The sequence below is a fragment of the Pantherophis guttatus genome, chromosome 4 (assembly GCF_059756535.1).
Source record: "Pantherophis guttatus breed Tessera chromosome 4, ASM5975653v1, whole genome shotgun sequence".
In the NCBI taxonomy this organism is placed as follows: domain Eukaryota; kingdom Metazoa; phylum Chordata; class Lepidosauria; order Squamata; family Colubridae; genus Pantherophis; species Pantherophis guttatus.
The window spans coordinates 55,014,039-55,032,938 of record NC_142066.1 but is presented as its reverse complement, the minus strand read 5'-3'; the positions used below and the strand labels follow the sequence as shown (position 1 = coordinate 55,032,938).

General features: G+C 36.5%; 1 protein-coding gene across 1 annotated transcript; it reads left to right on the top strand.

Annotated features, from left to right (window-relative positions):
• Window positions 1-7,644: 7,644 nt before the first annotated feature.
• On the top strand, window positions 7,645-18,384 carry METTL2A (methyltransferase 2A, tRNA N3-cytidine). Its single transcript, XM_034415973.3, has 9 exons — window positions 7,645-7,831; window positions 9,265-9,356; window positions 9,960-10,336; window positions 11,335-11,384; window positions 12,347-12,407; window positions 12,909-13,048; window positions 13,186-13,292; window positions 14,513-14,578; window positions 15,156-18,384. Exons 1-9 carry the CDS (start codon window positions 7,647-7,649, stop codon window positions 15,338-15,340), a joined length of 1,263 nt encoding a protein of 420 aa, XP_034271864.2. The 5' UTR covers window positions 7,645-7,646; the 3' UTR covers window positions 15,341-18,384.
• The last annotated feature ends 516 nt before the right edge of the window (window positions 18,385-18,900 follow it).

Below are 18,900 nucleotides of genomic sequence, written 5' to 3'. Positions count from 1 at the left end.
TTGCTACCAAATATACGTTCTTGCTGGCTGGAGAATTCTAAGTCTGAAATTTATCTATCTTAAACTTACCAAGGTTGAGAAACACAAGGTTGATATATATAAAACAGGAAAATGTTGCTATCCTCCTTTTTGTATAATTTACATCTGCTACATTGCTCAGTGGTTTTTGCTCATCCTTCTCTGATTTCATATTTCTACACCTCCAATTCCAGTAGAAGTAACATTGGGAGCCAGGGACAAGGAATTATTGGGTTTCCCCTTGCTGCTTAGTCCTTGCCCTCCAGCTTAAGCACACCCAGTTGATATGGAAGGCTACCATTTCTGAGCTGCAAAATTACATTGTACTAAATGTCAGCCAAGAATTACAGTAGGTTTTTCTAAATCGTTTTACTGCCCGTCTGGATTTTTATAAAGGAGATATGGTAGAACCAGCTCAAAGCCCCAATCAAAACTGAAATGGCTATAGAAGTTAATCCAAGGAGCAATGAGGAGCCTTTCCTCTGCCTTCACCTCAGTTGGAAGCAGTATTATTATGGGGAAGCACATCTCTCTCTTTTCTGCCTTGTGAAGGAATGTGGGGGGGGAGACTAGGGGTACCAGATTTGGTTGCAAAACATCACTAAATGGCAGCAAAATGATATCCTCCAAGTATGGGATACCTATGAAGCAATCTAGTTGGAGGAAGGAAAATAGATACTGGTGGTCAAGCAGGAGGAGAATATGGATCCTTTGGGCGACTACAGGACTCTCACAGAATTAAGGCCAGCTGTTACTGTAGTAGTAGGAAGAAGTACATGATTCTCCTCTACCCTTTTCCTAGCTATTTTTAATTGCTAGATCCTCAGAAGGTCTGCTACGTGGCATGTCTCACTTTTGGGTGTGGAAGGAATCTGAGTTTGGCTTTGGAGCTCAGAGAGCTCTAGTGCCTCCTTCACAATTTAAGGTTTAGAAATTTTCTGTGTATGTATTTATAATTTAAGAGCTGCAAACATAATGCCATTAGATGCCATTTTCAAAAGAGCAAGCTGGCTGCAAGAAAAGATGCATTATGTTATAATCTACAAAGAAAGGGAGATTGGAATAAAACAGGTTTTCCAGCTAAATGTTAGTTTCTAATAAAAATGTCCTGTTTCAAATTAAGTCCAGTTCTATTCATTTTCTCTTTGCTCACTTATTCTGCTGTATAAGGCTACTCTTACTCTAGGAACCTGTAGTGCTAGCAATCATGCTCCAAATACAGTATTAGCAGCTTTTAATAGGATTTCACTGCCTTATAGCCTTGATCCCCAACTTTTTTGGCACCACGGACCAATTTCATGGAAGACCATTTTTCCACGGACTGGAGGTGAAGGAGCACGCAATGTAGATTCCAACATGCACAGGTTTGCTCACTCATCGCTCACCTACAGTATAGGAATTTCATGGACTGATTGAAAACTAGCCACCTCTGAAAAAAAAAAGCTTTATCCTTATTTGGCCCTAAAATGATGAAATTAAAACTACAAAAAGGGATTGCAAGCCCTGTTCTCAGATGTACCATCACAGACTCACTTTTCCTATGCTGCTAAATGTAGGGTGTCGAAGGCTGAATGCAAAATATGTAGGAATTATTCCAGTAGCCTATCTCATCCTTGCACTGCTTTTTCACCCTCTGCATCAGCACCATTGTAGGAAGAAAAAGAGCTGCTATGCATTACTTATTTGTTGAGTACTAAAGCATGCCAAGATTAAGTGGGTAGATGCTGAAGGAATATATGAAGAAATCACTCCAATCCTAACATGTGTATTGCACATCCCTGAGTAATTCAAATAGTAGGTTATGTTACAAATACAAAGCAGAGCAATTGAAGCAGAGAAGATGTCATTCTTTTTGACAAACTGCACAACATACTTCATTGGAATTTTGAGGGACATTTCTATCATTTAAAAAAAAATAGGAGATAGCACTTGTTGCATAATGAAAATGCACTCACATTGGTTTTTAGATACCAGAACATACTTTTTTTTACAAGTTCACCATTGTCACGGTCAAAAGGTATTTTTTCTGAAAGTATAAAAGAATTTAAAATCTACCTTGAGTTTGATCCCTAGAAACTCTATGGATGTGTAAAAAGGATGAAAATTCCTCGTTGCCTTTCTAAGATCTTTTGCTCAATTTTCTAATCTAGTCTATAATCCTGGGATTTCCTGATAATCTCCAAAATATAATTCAGGTGCAATCCAGCCTACATTAGCAAGGTGTTGACATTTGCTAAGAAAACTACATGCACATTTTTTTAAAAAAAGTCTATTAATCCTCAAAACAGAATACTAAAATAATGCTAGGAATAGAATGGAATGGAATGGAATTGGGAATGGGAATTGGGAATGGGAATGGGAATAGAATACTTTATTTGGCCAAGTGTGATTAGACACACAAGGAATTTGTCTCTAGTGCATAAGCTCTCAGTGTACATGCAAAACAACAAATCAATAATAATGATATTGATATCATTTAAGAGAAGGTAGTGGAATAGATGAAAAGGATAATAGTAATACAGCGATACTAAATGGGTAAATATACTTAGACATAAGACTGTACTGTGGGAATTAGATATTCAGCAGACTTGTTATGCACTTTCCAGCTTTCTCTTTTAACAATAATTTTCAATATTATCAAATTTTAATTTGTTGCTAACCTCAATCTTTTTTCTTCAGGAACATTCAAAGTTATGTCTTATTGGAATTGGACTTGTCGCAATTTTTTCAGTCAGATGCATTTTTTGGTGTGCAAAGTTTTTTTTAATAAAGTTTTTTTTTTTTTTAAGACAAACAAACATTTAGTACATCATTCATTTCTTCCATGTGACATTTCGGTGTTATCTTCAAAGATTTCTTCTTTTCTCTATTTCTTCTGTCATTAATCTCACCAAGTCCATTACAAAGGTTTTCCATTAGTATAATATTCTAATTACAATTATTTTTTCCTCAATCTCTTTTAAAACTTATTTATATCTCTTTCCTAACCAATAGTAAAATTTATTACATATCTTAAAATATTCTAATCTTCTCTTTCCTTTATCATCATAGTTAATCTATTCATTTCTGCACAATTTAATTTTTTTTAATTACTTCTCCCTCCAATGGTATATTCTCTGTTTTCCAATTTTGCACATAAACAATCCTTGCTGCTGTTATTACATGTATAATCAAATACACATTATCTTTACTAATTTTCTCTGGTAAGATACCGGTGTGCAAAATTTTGGCACAAAACTTTTTCATCCAGTGCTATGTAAGATATAATCTATTTAATTACAGTGTTGTCCATTTTGAGACCTACAGGTACTATACATAATATTGTGTTATTGAAAGACTGTGTTTATAACAACATACCATATTCCACAGAAAAGTCTATCAGCCATTATCTTGCATAACTGCAAGTTTCTAGCTCCAAATTTTCTGTTTTCAATAGATTCCTCTCCAGCTACAGAGCTGCTGGTCATGGTTAGAATATCCTTCTTCAGTGCTTAATCCATTATTTGTTATAATGCTCCACTGAATTTATCAACTTATTATTTAGCAGTAATTATTAAAATGTGCACCTGTATAATTGCAAGATTAAGTGGTTATTTTTTAACTGCATGTAAGTTCTATTGAATGGTATAATGGCTACTCTGTGATCACATGATCTAAATGCTTAACCAAGAACTAATAACTAGATCACACTGACTGAACAGGCAAATCTGGACTTCAACTGGAAAAAACAAAAAATCGTGCTTCTGAATGGAAGAAATTGTTTGCACAAATCAGTGGAGAAATTGGGATTGAAACCCCTATCCAATTTTATGACAGTTGTGTTGTTTTTAGTTTTGCAACAAAATCATTTTACCAATGCAGTTATTCCATATTGCAAATTAGGACATCCATCTGACCTTATTACAGGCTTATTTACTCAGGTTCCCAGCCCTAGTCAACTAACAAAAGTTGGGCATAATCAGCAGTTGAGAAGAAGCCCTTGAGAGGGAGGCTACCCTTTACAGGATACCATGATTGTAAATAAGAGTGAACAGTAGAAATATAAAAAGGTAAAAATCCTGCAAGAAGGCAATGACAGACACACCTGAATTGTTGCCAGAAAAACTATATGGATGAAGACCATGAAGTCACCAGAAATTAAACTTGGTTTTTTAAAAAAATAAATAAATAAATTCATCAACATCAACATATGAACAATATGGCATCTGGGTATCGTTCATTTTATAGTATATAGTATAGCCTTTATTGTCATTGGACATCAGGTATACAAAGAAATTGGTTTTAGCCTCACTGGTGCAATCCATGACAAAAAATACAAACAACAAATAGTATAAAGAATAATCCCTAAGCAAATAATTAGGGGGGGGGAAAGAAAAAGAAAGAAAAACTAGTCATATGTTTCCGTGTGTGCATGGAGTGATTGTGGTTGTGTTTAAGAGTCTGACAGCCCAAGGATAGAAACTATTTTTAAACCTATTGGTTCGGCTGGCTATGCTTCGATGTCTTCTGCCCGATGGTAGAAGTGCGAAGAGACACTGACCAGGGTGTGAATCATCTCTGAGTATCTTCCTTAGTCTGCTAAAGCAGCAAGACCTGGCGATGTCATCCAGCGGTGTTAGAGATACAGTGGTGTTATTTTGACACAAATAGCAACATTAATAATATTTAATACATTAAACTTTTGTAATCTTAGTGTTAATACACATACTATAATCCTTATTTGGTTATTCAGAATTTCTATGTGCCATTCTAATGCCAATCCCAATATTATTTGAGCGTACATAGTAATACCATCTTTCAACCTCTATCTTTCCATCTGGTTATTGCTTTTATTCTATTGTATAAAAATGTGTATACTAATATTCCCCCTATTTCTTATTTCTACCTCTATTCAAGCTTCTAATCAGGCCACCATTACTAGTCTTAGTGTTGATACATGTGTTTGTATTGAAATATAGTCCTTCATTGTTTAGTTGTTCAATGTTTCAATGTGCCACTCTAATGGCACATTGTTATTTAAACATACATAATAATACCATCTTTCAACCTCTAATCTTTCCATCTAGCTATTGCTTTTATTCTATTATATTAAAATGTGTATTATTTCTACCTCTGTTCTAGCTTTTAGTCAAGCCACCATTATATTAAAAGGCCTTTCCTTTTTATCCATCATCTCTTGCCCATTTTAATACTTCAATTCTTATTCGTTTTTTGGCTTGCATCCCATATTCCTCTCTCGGATCTTTATCCCTATCTACATCTACTTCTTTACTATTTAGTCTAAATATGTCTCCCATCTCTATCATCTTATGCTGCCAAGCCTCCAGAGTGCCTGCTCAAGCCCCTATCTCCCTTTCTAAAGTATCTTCCTGCATTTCCAATTCCATTTTTTAGTCTCTTAAAATACTTTTTCCTTGATTTGTTTCATCAGTCATTATTGTCTTTATTGTCTTCTCCTTCTTGTCTTCTTGCTTTATTTGTTGATTTGTCTGTTCTATCTTTTTCTCCATTCTTTCTGTTGTCTCCTCCCTTTCCTGGACATTCTGATCTTTATTCATTGTCCCTTGTAGGATATTATCCATTTCCCCATCTATGCTATGCATTAGGTTCTTTATCTCCCTGTAGTTTTTTGTCACAGTGTCATTGATACTTTGGAACATCAACACCATTTCTTTTTAAAATCCACTTATTTCCACCTGGTAGAGCATCTTGTCTTATTTTAGTAAGCTTCACTCTTGCTCAATAGTCCAAACAAACATAAGCTAAAATATGCTAGCTATTACAGAATTCAAAACTCTCTCACACTTGTTAACTCCCCTTTTAAAAATTATACTTCAACCTTCCTTTTATAAATTCTCTTATCACATTTCACATTTGTAAAAAAAACAACATAATCTTATTTTAAACATTTTAAAATCTCTTAATACATTAGCAGAACATTCTCCAAAATATCAGTTTCAAAACTTTCAAAAGGTTATCCATTAAATTTTAAGTTATCCAGATTTAGACTTCAATACTTTAAAACTACCATAAAATTCAGAAGTTATCCAACTTTTAAGTCTTTTAACATCATGAGACAATCTCCAAAATATGTGAGTTAGTTAAAATCAATATACAGTCTTTTCCATTCCACTTCCACTTTAAATCTTTTTCTTAAGTAACCCAATAGCTTTAACAATGTTACTGATGTTAACAAGGACTTTCACTTATAAGTGAAGGCACCATCTTTCCCTTTTTAAACGGAGTTAACATACAATACTTGCATTTTTAGTCTCCTGGATTAACTCTGCCAGCATCCAAAATCCAAAATCTTTATTATCTTTCTAGTTGCTTTGCTGGTGTGATCGCGACACTTCGGTCTGCTTTAAGCAGACTCGTCCTGGCTCTGGAGCTTTGAAGGGCTTTCAGGGAGCTCTCATCCTGCAAACCCCAGGCTTAAAAAAAAAGCCTGGGGGTCTAGGGAAGCTCTACCCAGACCCTTCTGCTCTTCTCTCCCCCTTTTCCCTGGGGGAGAGTTTTAAAGCTGCTAGACAGCTGATTTTTGCTGTTCTAGCGGCTATACGGAGTCACGGGGCTGGAACTCCTAAAAGAAGCTCCGTCGGCATTTCCCAGAGCCACCGGAAGTCCTCCTTGGATATTTTCTATTCTTACCTAACTATCCCCACCTATGTATCAGTTTTGCCAGAACATCTGAGTTTTGGCCCATAAAGCGATCAAACAGTTCTCTGGTGTTTTGATTTAGGCACAGACCATCCATCCCAGTTCTTACGTTCTGTACACAGAACGGTTGTGCTTGTAAAATCTTGCACAAAAAAATCCAATATATCTCGTTTGGATTGGGGGGGGGGGGCAACAATGTTTTTAAAACTTTCCAGTTTTAGGGAAGTCTTTAACTTTCTTTAGGATTCTCTATCTTTACGATTCCCTGTCAAGATACTGATTTAACCAATCCTGATTGGCTTTTTCAATTGTTTGAATAAAGTGGTACCATTTGTGTACAGCTCCTTCAAAAGTTTCTAATTCTGTTTAAAACATGACTAGAAATTGTGCGTAAGGAATAATCATATTACTCACTTCTTGAGTGATCAAACCCCCATCATGCCAGTTAAAGATTAAATATAGAAATATAGTCATTCATCAAAAGTATAATAAAAGCTATTGTTAATATTAGAAGCTAGGAACTGGTTGAAAGCTTATTTCCAATTAAAATACTTTCTTTTGGGTTGCAACCAAGATCTTCTAGTACCTTGTCCAAGTGATTTCTAGAACTCAGCTGTATGCAGAAATTTTGTTCTTCATCGACTTGCAAAAGATGTCAGATGCTTAAAACTTTTAAAATCAATAAATTTTAATACAAAGATTCGGGTTTGGCGGAAGTGTTATTGGCAAACCAAATACCGTACTTTTTAGAAGACGGGTCAATTAATATCTATGGGCAGACCTCCCTTCCTTCTAGAAAGGGACAAAACTCTAGGGAGACAGACCGTCTCAAGATTCATTTTCGGAGACATAGGAAATCCAGGAAGGTAGGCAACCTCCTCATTTAAAGGCACGCTTTGAAAGGAAGCAAGCCAAACAAGCTTTGACATCTCACGCATGCGCATTGGGCGATCTCGTTTCTCTCTTCCATGAACCTCAAGAGGTGTAGAAAGAGCGCAAGAAATCAAGTCCTCTCTTTCTTCTTCCGGGTCGGATGTTCATTCTCGTGTCCGTCTTGCATGATGGCTGCGCCCAGCCGGGATGAAAAGAAAAGGAAGCAGTTTGGGAATCGTTTTCTCACTGATGCGGCTCGGGTTTTTCAACACAACGCCTGGTAAGTAACGATTGTGGCTGCTTCTCTCTGCAGTCTCTTTTCTGATCCGTTTTAGCTGCTCCGTAGTTTATGCCAGCTCCCTACGCAGGATCTCACAAAGTAAAACCAAAGCCGCATGATCTGTTTTGTTCTCTACAGTATTATATTAACGCTGCATCTTAACAGATCGAGAGGATGAAATGTTAAGCTTAGTTGAGACAAAGGAAGATGAAAAGGTAAATAAAGAGACGCTGTTCAGCTATTTATGAGCAGTAATCAAGAATAAGAGCTTCATGAGAAAAAATGGGGTGGGGAGAGAATGAATACCCAGTACTAATTGCTTTTTCTCATCTTTATAAAGCCTTATAGCAACATCAAGCCACCAACTATTTTAGCTCCAGTTTTTATCTTTTACTGCAAATTCTGCTAATGGGGTGCAACCGAGGATACATAAATGATGTCACACGGTGCCACATCTTAGAACATAAGTACAGCAGTCCTTGTTAACAACAACTATTGGGGCTATTAACTCTCTTGCAAAGGGTCATAGTCACTAAGCAGAAAATCACATGATTGTGATGGGTTTACCACTTTACTGCCACTTTGATCGTTAAGCAAATATTAATGTGACTACAAGTTACAATTTTTTTTTTGCTTGGTCTCCGTTAACTCTGACACAAGCCAGTTGCAAAGAGCACAAATGGTAATCATGCGACCCCAAGATTTTGCAACTGTTGTAAATACAAACCTTGGTTGCAAGCCTTTTTTTAAAATCCTGCCATAACTTCAAGCGGTCACTAAATGAGCCAGTCAGTGAGCAAAGTCTCCCTGTATGTAATTAGCTATACTTACATGACATTAAATTTTGCCTTGGCTGTCGCTGGCCACTTTTCCCTACATCATATGTCCAAAAATATTTGTATTTTGTATGTATGGTTATTTTGTCTGCAACTAAGCAAATTAGGCCTGAAGAACTGGTTTTAATTTTTCTATGAAGTTTTTTATTTAAAAGATTTTAAAAATTGCAGAAACAAAAGAATTAGAAAAAAAGAAAAGGTTAAAAGAATGAAGAGTACAAAAAAGCAAGAAAAGTATTTAAAGCAACTTTGTTTTGTTTACATCAGATTTTCTTAGAAATTACCATTTCCACCTCCGTATTGCATATGTAGTTGTTTTCCTCCCATAAACAAACCTTTCTAATCAATAAATCCTGAAATAATTTATTTTTTATCCATTTTCAGCAAAATGACTACAAAGGGTTTCCAGGCCTTTATAAAATGTAATTCTAATTCCGTCCTTAAACAAGTCAATATAGCCACTACTGCAAACTCAGCTATCTTTACAGTCCATTCCTCTTATTATTAGTGTTTCTGTAGCCTTCTATCTTTGTGCTAGAGAATTGGATTTTAATACTTAATAATTAATTGTGGTGGATTAACATTTCTTTTTTGTAGGGATAATGTGGAATGGTCTGAAGAGCAGGAAGCTGCTGCACAAGCAAAGGTCCAAGAACAGAGCTTGCAGTTAGTACCACAAGATCAGCAAGGTACTACATACTATATAATGAAAATTCTTCCTTTTATATATGACAACCCTATCAACACAATTTATATATATTTAACAGAACAGAACCATATATATTCTTATTAAAGGATTTTTTTTTACAAAATTAAAAAACATGAAACAATATGGGGGGGGGGGGGAAGGATATATCAATATCAATAAAATATTTATCTCAATCTAAAAAAAGGTTTGCTTTTAGTTCCAGTGAAATGATTAGGACAGATTAGTGAGTAGCTTCACTCTTCATAATATCCATATTTGACACAAGTGTATTAATTAGGGGTTTCCTAGTTAGAATATCATTTTTTAAAAAGTATATAAGCTCCTAGCATAAGTGTCTCTTAGCTTCAGAGAACTGAGATTCAGACTAACAGTCGGATGTTATCTGATTTTGAAGGATGTGCTTCTTGGTTATATGAAAAACTAGTTACAATAGCAAATATCTTAAATGAAAAGCCAGTAATAAAGCAAATTACTATGTAGAGTTCCTGCTACACTTACGATATCATTGCTAAATTATGTAATATGTGAGTATTTTTGTAAATGGAACTGCTGACTTATTATCCTCTGTCTTTCCTCTTTCAAGATGCTTATGAAATCAATGCCAACATGTATTGGGATGATTTCTATAAAACCCATGAAAATGGATTTTTTAAAGATCGACATTGGTTGTTCACTGAGTTTCCTGAACTAGCGCCAAACCATCCTCAAGGTCAGATTGACATACATAATTCGAAGGAAACTGTGAAAAACATCAAAAATTCAAGTATTGGAAGCTACTCTGACAAACTTTGTACAGGAGATAGTAAAGACTTGGAACATCTGGATATAGAAAGAAAGAATAATAGTAACATCACCCATCAGCTGCATTCAGAAGATAAAATGGCATCACAGCTGCAGGAAGAGAAAGTGGTAAAAGATGGTGACTTCCCAGGATCATCTGCTACGTACAGAATATTAGAGGTAAAAACACTAAAATCAAAATTTATGAATGCTGCATTGAGTGCACAATCCTAATTGACTCAGCATCCTGTTTAGGAGAAGTGGCTACTACTATTAAGCAAAGCATTAAAGAGGCACTTTATTTCAACTAAAGCAAGCCCATGTATTTAACTAAAAGCTTTGTCCAGCCAAGCCACATTAAAGTGACTGCTCTAAGAATCTACCTTTATTCTGCACATGCACAGAAGATACTTCCGCTAGCCCTTCTAATTACTTGCCCATTACTTTGTCTATTTGAAGGCGCTGAAGCATAATCCTTCACTTTTAAATCAAAATGTCACCTTGAATTGATATCTTTAGTCTTTGTACAGTGGCTTTGAATGCAATGCAACATCAGTGTGAATAGGTTTACTAACTGTTCCAGGTGCCTTAAAACAATGACCAGACAGTGGTCATGATGGTATATGCTTTGTGTTAGCTGTCACTTAGTAATTATTAGAGAACTTTGAGTTCAAGCTGTAGTTCTTTGTTTTCAGTCATAATTACTCACAAACTTACTATATGCCTTCAAGGGTGAGCCGGTGAGCCTCGCCAGATAGTGTGTTTGCATTTGAGAAGTACAATATGAATGGGGGAAAAATAGGAATGAATAACTAGCAACGTTTTTAAACTAAATATGGTTCTTAAAGGAAACTACATGACTTTTCCCCAAAGAAACTCACTTATTTTAGAGTAGTATGATGCTGTTGTCTGTTACATTTAATTTACAAATGCAATCCTTCAAAAAAAAAAAAACCGACCAAACTGACCTCAGAAATAACATGTTTATGGCAACACATGACGAATATATGGGAGACAAGCATAGATAAATAAAAATTATTTCCAGAAGGGAAACCACAGTATTCTCTTGAAATGAAAGTAATAAAAGTCTATGCATATCTCAAACTATCTAATAATTTTATTATTGCATTAATTTTTATCACAGCAGAATAATTCAGACCTGTTTCTTTTATTGACAGGTGGGATGTGGTGCAGGAAACACGGTCTTTCCTATCCTTCAAACCAACAAGTAAGAAAAATTACAACTCAAATATATAGATTGCATGGATACTTTCTAGCATTGTGGGATCACTTAGATGCATAGTCCTTTTCACCTCATTTTGAAGTAATCCATTCCCAATTTAGGAGATTTTTCCCAAACATGAAGACTAATTTTCCAAAATTATGTACAGTTTACATTTGCATATTTATAATAATACAAATAGTTTACATATATCTGACAGCAGGAAAGACACTCAATGTACTCAAATTGCATTTTTACAAATTCTGAATTTGGTTGGTACAAAAGCCTAAACCTTAACACAGCATTAGAATTTCTCTAGGAGTTGTCTTGTCAGCTGACCTAAAAGAGTTCCCATTTGGTGTAATGATTTCTCATTCCATATTTATGGAGTTCTTATACTTTTTTTTTTTTTAATTTGATTTATATGCCGCCCTTCTCCAGAGACTCAGGGCGGCTTACAATGCGTTAAGCAATACTTGCCCTCTGAATGAGAAACCATTTCATTTATGTTTTCTTAGAGAGTTTGATTCTTGGCTAACATAATTGTTTAACATAATTTTATATTAAAAAGCATATTGAGTGTGATATATTATTTTAATTCAAATTATGATCTTGGGAAGTCATAAGCTGCTCAAAATCAATTGATTAGAACAGTCTATAAGTCCCAATACTAAATAAATAAAAATATCCTTGCAACAACAGTGGGCATTTTGCTCCATCTTTGTTCTGTTTCTAGTTACTTGATTTGATCCTGGCTAACATGTAATTCTGCTTGACCGGAGAGTAAAATTTGGAATTGAAAGTTTATCTTCCTGTTGTGCCTAATTGTCATGGAGTCTTCGTTTATCCCATATTTAGCCACTTTCTAATGGAAAACAGTCACTGCTGTAGATGCTATCTTTGGAAACTCTAGCAGCTTGCCCTTCTAAATAAAAAGTGTTTCTGATAAAACTTCTCTTTCATTTCAGTGATCCAGGCCTATTTATGTATTGTTGTGACTTCTCTACTACAGCAGTGGATCTTGTCCTGGTAATTTAAAAAAATGATGTCATTAAAAAAAAAATTCTTAGCTAGTTTCCTTTATTTCTGAAAGTGTGTAATTTTTATTGTCTCCTAACATATTCTATTGAAGATAAGAGTAGAGATATTTAAACAATACATCATCCCTGTAAACAAAAAATTAGAACAGTGAAAGGGGTGAGCTCCATTTATTATTCTCTCATGACTTATCTAATAGAACATCAACTCTTCAAAAATGCTGTTCATTTGTGAAAATAAGAAACTCTGTGAAATAGAACTATTTATCCCATTAAAGGTCTCTCGTATGTATGTATGTTCAGGGATTTCCCACAGAAATATGGGTGGTTTGCTATAGGAAGTTTATGTGTGAAACATCTAAAAAGTCCTTAGTGCAGCTTTGAGGCTGCCTGGGTGGGATTTGGGCCAGTTGCTCTCTCTTAGCTTAATTTACTCCACAGGTTTCTGTGAAATAAGAACTGCTATAAGAAAGATAATTGTGTGAACATACAGGCCCATCCAGAATATGATGCCTCTCGTTGCTTTGCGTTCGTTCATGACCTGACCAAGAATCAGATGCCTTTTCCAATGCCGGACGAGAGCCTTGATGTGATAGTTCTTATCTTCGTCCTTTCATCTATTCTTCCAGAAAAGTATGAAATACTGATGTATTTATCTAACACAGAAATGTGCGTTGGGAAGGGGTAGAGATATGATGACATGTTTTGAAGTAAAACTTTTGTACTGAGTCTCAGTAGGCATTGACTTTTTTCCTCTTTCTTTTTCTCAGAATGCAATGTGTTATAAACAGGCTTAGCCAACTTCTAAAGCCTGGTGGAATTATTTTATTACGAGATTATGGCCGTTTTGATCTAGCCCAACTTCGCTTTAAGAAAGGTACGGTGAGGGCAAAACTATGATATTTTAAAAATATAATCACTCTGCTTCTCATTAAAAGAAAATACTAGCCATTTTCATGAAACTAGATATCAAAGTGGTTTGAGTTTGCTCTGCTCCACTAACAAAAACAGCACAACAGTTGCTTCAGAAGATATTATTGTATGTGAATGAATGACAACTTTTCTGAGTTTCTAAAATCAGTGCCTTCTATGGTTGGTACACCAATGGTAATTCATGATGACGATTGCAAGATGTGATGGGGCACTATTTTTTTAAAGGGATTAAATCCTATAATCATCAGATCCACTGAAATCTGGTGTTCTGTTTTAACATTTCATGGGATTTCAGATGAGTACCCTGAAATTTTGTGATATTCCATTGTGAGATTTCACATATTTTTAAAGAAATAAAGTTTTAATTTAATTTTGAGGTTTCATGAATGCCACTATTGAGGCTACGTATAGATATAATCACAGACACTGCATTGCCAAACCCTAACTTGTGTGATGATCTTCAAAAGCTTTAGATAATGATTTAGTAATTCATACAAAATAAACATTGAAATCTATGTCTTATGTTGATGAAAACTGTTTTTTCTTGTTCTTTTTTGGGCTAACATTTTCAGCTTTTAAACAGGAATTATTGTTGCCATGCAGGAAGTGGTAATCTTGTTCCAAATAATATGCAGGTTATGTCTTTGGCAATATGCAGATCAGAATATTTCTGACAATGATCTGGGAAAGTGAGAAGTTAGGAACAGTTATTTTCATTGTTTGACAGACATACAAGCACTTCTGAGGGTAAAGAAATCAATTGTAGATTGAGTGAGCTCTTTTTCAGCCAAAGACTGGTTATTGCTGCTACTCTAGATTTCTGCATCTGGTTCATGAATTTAAGAATGCTTCAGCAAGAACTAAAGTACCACTGTGTACTAAGTACAGTGTTTTCCCAAAAATAAGACCCTGTCTTATATTTTTTTGAACCTTGAAATAAGCGCTTGGCCTTATTGCCATGCGCTCAAAAGCCCGATTGGACTTATTATCAGGGGATGTCTTATTTTGGGGGAAACAGGGTAAAGAAAAAAATATTTGTCTTTGCTTAAGTATTTTGTCAATAGAATTGGTTATTATTGTCTTTATCTTTTGAAGGGAGATAGTGGGAGACAGAAGGAAAGTGGAACAAATGCATTTGCAATCAAATCTCATTCCTCTCTTCAGGTCAATGTCTGGCTGATAATTTCTATGTGAAAGGAGATGGAACCAGAGTTTATTTCTTCACACAAGGTAATCAAATGGCAGTTTTACACAGTAACGAGACTTGCAACTGAGAGGCATTCCTGAGGAGGAGATGATCTTATAGCATTGATTAGAGAATCTCCATAGACAGATCTTATAGCTTCTGTTATTCTCATTGGAGATGTACAGTCTGATTGGAGCAATACATTAATTCTGAATCATTACAGAATCAACTAGGGTGCTAAGTTGTTACCTTTAAAATTAGCTGGTCTACCTAGTTATGAAACTACATGACAACACTTGTTTTCTATCATGACTTCTTGAGAGCTTTTCTTATTCTCTAATTATTTCTCAATTATTTCTCAATTATTTCCCATGATAAATATGGGGGGGAAATCTATGGTACCAAACACCCTCAACGATTTCCCTAAAAGCCTTTGACTAGCCCCTGTGGAAATAAATTGTCCAATCAAAAATGGTTGCCTACAAAGTATAATTTTAATGATTTGGCTATTGATATTTTTGGATTTCATTGCCATGTAGTGATCAATAATTAATTGAAACTTGTCTTTTATAGCTATGAATGAAAACTTAGATAAATTAAATTCTTTCCTTTGTATCATAGATGAGTTGGATTTTCTGTTCTCTACTGCTGGCTTAGAGAAAATTCAAAATATTGTTGACCGCCGCCTCCAGGTGAACAGAGGAAAACAAATCACCATGTACAGGGTCTGGATCCAATGTAAATACCAGAAGCCACCAGGAGATAACAAGTCTGTAGCAGGGAGAATTTCTTCAATTATTAATTGAACTAAATGAGATCTCCTTTTCTGGGAGAATGTTTCCATGCTATAGAGAAAATCATCATATATATGATACACACATGTAACTCTGTTGTGCTGTTCTTGGATCATCATTACTTTTTGATGGTGAATATTTTAAATTTGGAACTGAGGGAAAGTTTCTGTTTACCCAGCATTTGTAATGAGTTTTGTATATTACACAATTCTTTTAGAATTCTCATAACTTACATGATTAGTTATAAATTATTTGGGCTAATTCATCATACCTACAGAAACACCTTCAATCCCAGTTTATCCATTGCTAAAGTAGTTTTCTTACATGGCCTAGGGGAGGTCATTTTTTTCTCTAGTTTAAAAAGATCATTAAATTTTGGCCAATACTGAATCCCTTTAGGTTTTGAGATTTTGCATCCTAAGATAGCTTTTCCAATTTTGGAAGGTTTACAACAGCAGTCCCCAATCTTTCTGGCTTACTGGACCGGCAGTAGCGGAGTGGGGTGGGGAGAAGGGATACTTTCATGCGTGCACTGCTTCCAAAAATACAGCTTCACGTGCACTCACTCACCCATCGCTTTTTCTGCTTAATTCTTCAAAGGCTGTGGCCTGGCAGTGAGCCACAGCCCAGGAGTTGGGTACTCCCTGGTCTACAATATTGTGCAGGCAAGCTGATTACTGTATTTTTCGGAGTATAAGGCACACCGGAGTATAAGACACAGCTTAGTTTTTGGGAAGGAAAATAGAGGGGGGGAATCTGCCTACCAGGTACTCATCTGGCTAGCGTCCTTAGTCTGGTCAGCTTCAGCACATTAGTTTGCTGGTTTTTATCCCATGCTTGAAGATAAAAAACAGCTTCTAAAGCACAACTGATCTTTGGAGAGAGAAGAAATGAGAAAAGCAGGCATACCACGGAGATCGCTTCATTCTCTAGCACCTTGTTAGGGCTGAAAAAAAGCTTCACAGCTGAGAGTCGGAGGGAGCGGACAAAGCAGGGAAGCGGAGATCACTTCACTCACTAGCGCCTCATTAGGGCTAAAAAAAAAAAGCTTCGAAAAAGCTACATTCAGAGTATAAGACGCACCCAAATTTTCAGCCTCTTTTAGGAGAGAAAAAAGTGTGTCTTATACTCTGAAAAATATGGTAGCTCTTAGATCAAATTTTTCAAAGTTAAATTGCTGATAAAAATCATGTTCTTCTCAAATTCTTGCATTGTCTCTGAATAGGCATGGCTCAGAATAATTACTAAGGTCATGCTTGCCAAAGTGTTTTTAGCAATGTTGTTCCCCGTTAAGCTAGGATATGGAGGAGCACATATTGCATGGAAATGATATGGACAAGTATAGAACAAAAATGAAAACATCAGCATACAATGGTGTTGAATATGCGCTTGCAAGATTAACAGGTATGCTTATTTGTTGTTTACTGAGTTTATGAAAGCCTATTCTTAGTGTGCCTTGTGAAAGTATGACTAATTTGTTTGACACTAAGACTGCGCTATGCAATTAGAATTATGATAGGAATGGGCAAACACTGAAAGTCATGCTTATTTTTAATAGTAGTATTAATGAGCCTTGGGATAAACTTCAGATATAGTTAAGCTAAATAATATTTGATTAAAGATGTGGAATAATGGGAGGACGGGACATAGGCAAATGTTCTATAAAGCCCTGAAAGCCACCTTTTCCTGTGCTCTACATCCATCCTGTTCATAATCTCACAGATCAGAGTTTTCAAATAGACAGTCTTCTGGACCATGAGATGTGCTCCAGAGCAGGGGTCACCAACCTTTCGGACCTCAGGGTCCACTAAATTCATAATTTTAAATCCCGTGAACCACTAATACGATCTGCCTAATAACTGGCTGGGTGGGTGTGGCTAGGTGGTCTTGTGACTGGGTGGGCATGGCCAACTCGACGTCACTCATGTCGAGGGGTGCCTTGCAGGCCTCTACGCGCCCCTCCCCTCCCAGCCACTCCTTGCCTTCCCGTGCCCGGGCTCCTTAGGGCCCCAACAGGAAGCAGTTGTTAGAGCTAAGCAGCCACCACGAGAAAGAGTTGGCAAAACAGCTCAGTTCAAATTGGATCTGACCAAGAAGGAGGCTCAGCAGAAGCATCTCACTGAGGACTAGGAGCATAGGCTTTCCAAGCAGAGGGAAGATCTGCGGGAGTGCAAGGCCAGATACTGGCGCCTGGAGGCTCAGGGGGCTGAGATGGTCAGCCAGTTCCAGGCCATGATGCAGTCCCACTGGAACAAGCCCTCCGGCTCCTTGCCACCAGCGGCGTTTCCGTCCAGCTTTCGCCCAAAGCCCCACACCAGGAGGCTGAAGCAGACCCCAAGTCAGAATTTCTGCCCCCCTCCGACCTGCACAAAAAGACTCTGAAGGGGGGAAGACTCTCTGCAGCAACACGAACGTTCATTGCATGTATCTGTCCAAGGGGCCGTAGTTTGAGAACCCATGATTTTGTGCAATATAAAAAATGCAAATAATTTTTCTGCAGACCACCAAAATTTTCTCACAGACCACCAGTGGTCCACGGACCACCAGTTGGTGACTGCTACTCCAGAGCATCATACATCATGCATTTGTGAAGCTCTGCATTTTACTAGGCCCACAGTGTTGCCATTTTAGCATAGCAGTACCACCCTGTGAAAGACATAGAAGACTTGTATTTAATTAAATAGTATTTATTGGGAAGAACTTCCACATCACCAGCCAATTTTCCATCTTAGCTGCAAAAGTCAACTGTAGTGTGTTTTTTTCTTGTGACCAAAGATTTCATAGGTCTGAGCAATACCTTTTATGTGGGAGACAACTCATTGCAGTGTATATTGGTATCGTAAGGCTTACTTTGATGCCAAATGGCAAGTCCCTTGACAATCACTGTTAATATCATAAGATCAGTACTTGTAGAAATATAGATACTACATAATAATCCTGGAAGCTTTTATTTCCTGTTCTGAAGAGCAGAGGACTTGTGTTATTGGTAGGAGTGTGTCTGTGGAAGATGAGGTGGTCTGACTGGTTTAAAATTATAAATCTCCTTTTCTCCCTCAGGAAACTGGTATACTTTATTTCTTATCACATTTTATCTAAGATATCTCTTAGAAATGTTTACAAGTTGCGTAGTAAGCAGGATATATTTGGAATTCTTGCTGAGGTATAGGTCATAAACATTACAGGCAAATGATCCAAAATGGGGCATGTGCGCACAATTCTGAGTAACATGATATTTAGCTATGAGTATTCTACAAACATCCAGATTGGATTGGGCAGCCTCCTCCCATTATCCAGAGTAGCATGATTTTCCTCCAGAGATGGTTTGTTCGGTACCCAAAGGCTAGCTCAACTACCCATCATCATTTTGTAGTCATCTTATAATCTAGACTCAACAGCCTGGTCTGATTTCTTTTCAGAGCATTACACGTTCTCTCTTTCCTGACACTTCTAAGTTATTTCTGCTTTACAGTTAGGCAGTTGGGTACAAAGAGTCAATTCACTTCCCATCTATGCTTTGCATCTTTGCTTGTTCTAATTTTTCTTAGGCTGGAGTAATACACACAGATCGATAA

Bases quoted from the DNA above. Each gene is read 5' to 3' on its own strand.
- METTL2A (XM_034415973.3), top strand. From the start codon at position 7,647: ATGAACCTCAAGAGGTGTAGAAAGAGCGCAAGAAATCAAGTCCTCTCT. The intron at 9,357-9,959 runs GTACTACATACT...TCCTCTTTCAAG, and splicing joins AGTACCACAAGATCAGCAAG to ATGCTTATGAAATCAATGCC. The intron at 14,579-15,155 runs GTAATCAAATGG...TTTGTATCATAG, and splicing joins AGTTTATTTCTTCACACAAG to ATGAGTTGGATTTTCTGTTC.